This window comes from Coturnix japonica, chromosome 22 (assembly GCF_001577835.2).
Source record: "Coturnix japonica isolate 7356 chromosome 22, Coturnix japonica 2.1, whole genome shotgun sequence".
NCBI lineage: Eukaryota > Metazoa > Chordata > Aves > Galliformes > Phasianidae > Coturnix > Coturnix japonica.
The window spans coordinates 935,350-938,469 of record NC_029537.1 but is presented as its reverse complement, the minus strand read 5'-3'; the positions used below and the strand labels follow the sequence as shown (position 1 = coordinate 938,469).

The 3,120-nt window shown below is 56.3% G+C and overlaps 2 protein-coding genes across 2 annotated transcripts in view; one reads left to right on the top strand and one right to left on the bottom strand.

Annotated features, from left to right (window-relative positions):
* SFTPB (surfactant protein B) overlaps positions 1-104 on the top strand; it is a 9,894-nt gene extending 9,790 nt beyond the window's left edge. The window contains exon 7 of the mRNA XM_015882858.1: positions 47-104. Coding sequence (XP_015738344.1) covers positions 47-104 — 58 coding nt within the window. The remainder of the gene's footprint in view (positions 1-46) is intronic.
* Positions 105-141: 37 nt separating this feature from the next.
* USP39 (ubiquitin specific peptidase 39) overlaps positions 142-3,120 on the bottom strand; it is a gene marked incomplete at its 3' end in the record, with an annotated part of 9,172 nt that continues 6,193 nt past the window's right edge. The window contains exons 5-8 of the mRNA XM_015882859.1: positions 2,219-2,355; positions 1,986-2,133; positions 1,010-1,240; positions 142-257 (exon numbers count right to left, since the gene is read on the bottom strand). Coding sequence (XP_015738345.1) covers positions 142-257; positions 1,010-1,240; positions 1,986-2,133; positions 2,219-2,355 — 632 coding nt within the window. The remainder of the gene's footprint in view (positions 258-1,009; positions 1,241-1,985; positions 2,134-2,218; positions 2,356-3,120) is intronic.

Sequence of the window (3,120 nt, the reverse complement as noted above, 5' to 3'; positions counted from 1 at the left end):
GATGTGGGGCATGGGGGGGGCAGAGAGGTGCCAAATGGTGGCACAGGGGGGACCAAGGGCACGGGGGGGAGGCAGAGGAGAGACCAAAAGGGCACAGGGGGTGACATAAGGAACATGGGGATGGCATTGGGGTGACACAGGGGACAGGACACCCTGCAGCCCCCGCAGCCCCCACTCACTTTTCTTCTTCCTCTTGGTGCCCCCCAGGGCCGAGTGCAGCGCGTTGAGGAACCACGAGAGGAAATCCACCCCGTCCCCTGCGAACAGGAGGAGGAGGAGGATGAAGATGAAGATGGCTGAGGGTGCAGCAATGGTGGCAGCATCCATAGGTATGTGTTGGGGACCCTAAAGGTGTCACAGCTCCATAGGGATGTGCTGGGGACCCAAAGGGATGCACTGGGGACCCTAAAGGCCCACAGGGATGTGTTGGGGACCCTAAAGGTGTCACAGCTCCATAGGGATGGGTTGGGGACCCTAAAGGTGTCACAGCCCCATAGAGATGGGTTGGGGACCCTAAAGGTGTCACAGCCCCATAGGGACGTGTTGGGACCCAAAGGGATGCACTAGGGACCCTAAAGGCATCACAGCCCCCAGGGACATGCTCCAGGGTATCACTAAGGGATGTGTTGGGGATCCAAAGGGACATTGGGGACCCTAAGGGATGTGTTGGGGACCCTAAAGTTGTCACAGCCCCAAAGGGACACAGTAGGGACTTTAAGGGTGTCACAGCCCCCAGGGACATGCTCCAGGGTGTCACTAAGGGATGTACTGGGGACCCTAAGGGACACATTGGGGACCCTAAGGGACACATTGGGGACCCTAACAGTGTCACAGCCCCAAAGGGACACGTTGGGGACCCAAAAGGATGCACTGGGGACCCTAAATGTGTCCCAGCCCCAGGGGAGCACAGAGGGGACGTGCTCTGTGGTGTCACATCCCGGCTCCAAGGGTGGCACAGTCCCCAATGCTGTGACACCCCACATCTCCAGCCGTATCCATGGGGCCTCACCTTGCTTGGTGATCTGGAAGTTCTTCTTGCTGCACAGCACCACGGCCTGCAGCATCTCGTGGGGGGACACGTGGGCCTTGAAGTTCCGGGGGTTCCACAGTTTGCGCATCAGTTCCCCAAAGCGCTGCACCAGCAGGAACATGATGTCACCGGGGGGACGTTGGATGCTCTTGTAATTCTCCTCCTCCAAGAAGTAATTGCGCAGCGGGGGCACGTTGGACAGGGCCTGGGGGGCACCAGGAGTGTGGTACAGCACACACAAGTGATTACTACCCCAAACCCCAGCCAATGACAAGCCCCACTGCAAACCCCAGCCATATAAAGCCCATATTAACCCCACCTATATTTTAAATTAAAAAGCTCCCATAAATTCCCAGCCATAAAGCCCCCCAAAAACCCAGCCATCCAAAAAAAAGCCCCATATCCCACCATAGATACAAGCCCCAAGAACCCCACCATTAAAGCCCCAATAACCCCAGCCGATTAATAACAGCCCCAATGAACCCCAGCCATAAACCCCCATAACCCCAGCCACATAAAGCGCCCAAAAAACCCCAATCATAAAAGTCCCCCCGCCCATCCATAAAGCCCCATATCCCCAGCCATAAAGCCCCTATAACCCCAGCCATAAAGCCCCATAACCCCAGCCATAAAGCCCCAAAACCCCCGAGCCATTTGATTAAAAAAAGCCCCATAATCCCAACCATTAAGAATAGACCCATAATCCCAGCCATAAAAAAAGCCCAATAATCCCCCCACCATATAAAAAAGCCGCCCAATGAACCCCAAGCCCCCATAAAGCCCCATGTCCCCAGCCATAAAGCCCCATAACCCAATCCATAAACCCCCAAGCCCCCATCAAAGCCCCCCATAAACCCCATCCATAAAGCCCCAATAACCCCATCCATAAAGCCTGATATCCCCATCAATAGACCCATAACCCGATAAAGCCCCCATAACCCAGACCTGCAGCACCTAGCAGTGTTGGCGTAGTCATTGGCTTTGATATTATTGAGCCCCACGATGCCGGGCAGGTACGTGGTGCCATCGTAAGCTCGGGACAGCTTGGCCTGCTTGTCCAGGTTGCTGATCTGCTGCGCCGTGAAGGTGGGCTTCAGCACGTACTGTGGGACAGAGGGGACATGGGGGTGTCACAGCACATTGGGGGGGACACACAGCCACCCCAGCCCCCCCGGTGCCGTAACACACCGTGATGTCCTCCAGGGACGAGTCGATGATCTCGTAGTTGTCGGGCAGGCAGTAGAACTTGAGGGTGTGGAGGTTGAGGAAGACGTGGTGGCTGAACTGGACGCTGTGGATGTAGGCGTGGGACTTCAGCCCCCGGCCTGAGGGGGAGACAGGGGTCAAAACACCACCCCAAATAGCGGGGCACACAGCTCCATCCCAATACACAGCTCCATCCCATCCCAATACACAGCCCCATCCCAACACAATTATCTCCATCCCAACACACTACAGCTCCATCCCATCCCAACACACAGCTCCATCCCATCCCATAGAGCTCCCACCCCATCCCAATACACAGCTCCATCCCAATACACACAGCTCCATCCCACCCCAATACACAGCTCCATCCCAATACACAGCTCCCATCCCATCCCATAGAGCTCCCATCCCATCCCAATACACACAGCTCCCATCCCATCCCATCGCTCCCATCCCAGCACACACACAGCTCCCATCCCATCCCATTACTTCCATCTCATCCCATCCCATTACTTCCATCCCAACACACACAGCTCCCACCCCACCCCAGCACACAAAGCTCCATCCCATCCCATAGCCCCCATCCCATCCCAATACACGCAGCTCCCATCCCATCCCATCATAGAGCTCTCATCCCAGTGCTCCCATCCCATCGCTCCCACCCCATCCCAATACACATAGCTCCCATCCCATCCCAGTGCTCCCATCCCAACACACAGAGCTGCCCCCATCCCATCCCAACACACACAGCTCCCATCCCATCCCATCCCATCCCATAGAGCTCCCATCCCACCCCAATAAACACAGCTCCCATCCCATCCCATTGCTCCCATCCCAACACACACAGCTCCCATCCCAATACACATAGCTCCCATCACAGAACT